Below are 1,306 nucleotides of genomic sequence, written 5' to 3' on the forward strand. Positions count from 1 at the left end.
AATGCATAGAAACAGTGTTGCTATCACTTCTAAGAACTTGGTTCTGGTTAGAACATAAATGAATGCTTATGTCTCAAACCATCCTTCAATCCCCTGAATTTCGGACACATAAATAACAATAAAGACAAAAAAATGGATGAATGTTAATGAAGTTAATGATGCAAAGAGGTTAAGGACATTAACAGCCACTAACGTCACAGAAATGTACGAACCGAACCTTGTTCGTTCAACTGGCCGAAGTGGACCAGATCAACGCACTGATTCGCAAAATGTTACAAACATGAAGACATTAAAACTGGGGGAGGAATCCTCTCCGACATTATGATCTACCTGAAAATGATGCTTTGCAAGTCGAAGGGATACTCAATAATCCCTGTGGTAGGGATGCGAACCCTAAGCACGTCTTGCTGAGTCGGCAGATACGACGGGTCTGCGATACGGTCCAAATCGCTTAGATAGCTAGAGACAAGGAGAGACGGAGAGAGAAGGAAGAAGAAAGAATCAAGCATGGCAGCAGATCCCTAGAAAAACATTGAGGGAACGCTGCTTGGGATCCTGGGATGCGTCCCCACAACCTTCTGCTTACTCCTCTGACACTCTCTACCGAGAGTTCCCCAAAAACAACACTCTTTAAGAGTTGCAAAGAGACAACAATAGCAAAGGTTTAGCCCTGGGTGGGTGTGAAAATGCAATCAGGGAAGGCAGCAGTGCAGTTGCAGCAGCAGGTTAAAGGTCAGGAGACAGCGGCGGCAGTGTAGGTGTGCCGTGGGATTGGCGATACCTGAAGATTATATTTTCCAGGTCAAAGGGATACTCTATGATGCCAGTAGTGGGCACTCGGACCCTCAGCACATCCTGCTGGCTGGGCACATATCCCGGAGACGATATACGCTCTAAATCGCTAAGGTAACTGTGGGATGAACCGGTGAGAAACAGAGGCATGTACATGTGTATATCTACAACTATATAAGTAGTCCAAAATGGAAACTCACAAAAATTGTCAACTTTTCATATTTTCCAGGCAGTTTTGGAAAAACTGTAGAATGGATTTAAATATGGTTAAAAAAAGCATATTAAAAGTATAAATCTGTAAATATTTAAATCCCAAAATAAACATTTTAACTCATCCTCATCGTTCCAAACCGGTCTGATTTTCTCTCGTGGAACACAAAAGAAAGTTTAAAGAATTTGTATGCGTTGTTTAAACTTGTCTTAAACTTACATTTTTAAGGGGGTTCTAAGTAGGACTGCAAATCGATTTGTGGCTCGATTCTGAGATCTTCCAAATGCATCGCGATTCTCTCTG

At 42.1% G+C, this 1,306-nt stretch overlaps 1 protein-coding gene across 1 annotated transcript in view; it reads right to left on the minus strand.

Moving 5' to 3' along the window:
• Window positions 1-307: 307 nt before the first annotated feature.
• LOC107579020 (guanine nucleotide-binding protein subunit alpha-11-like) overlaps window positions 308-1,306 on the minus strand; it is a gene marked incomplete at its 5' end in the record, with an annotated part of 3,093 nt that continues 2,094 nt past the window's right edge. The window contains 2 exons of the mRNA XM_016264910.1: window positions 308-459; window positions 782-910. Of these exons, the coding sequence (XP_016120396.1) occupies window positions 327-459; window positions 782-910 (262 nt within the window). The remainder of the gene's footprint in view (window positions 460-781; window positions 911-1,306) is intronic.

The sequence above is a fragment of the Sinocyclocheilus grahami genome, unplaced genomic scaffold (genome assembly GCF_001515645.1).
Source record: "Sinocyclocheilus grahami isolate Dianchi unplaced genomic scaffold, SAMN03320097.WGS_v1.1 scaffold13562.1, whole genome shotgun sequence".
In the NCBI taxonomy this organism is placed as follows: Eukaryota; Metazoa; Chordata; class Actinopteri; order Cypriniformes; family Cyprinidae; genus Sinocyclocheilus; species Sinocyclocheilus grahami.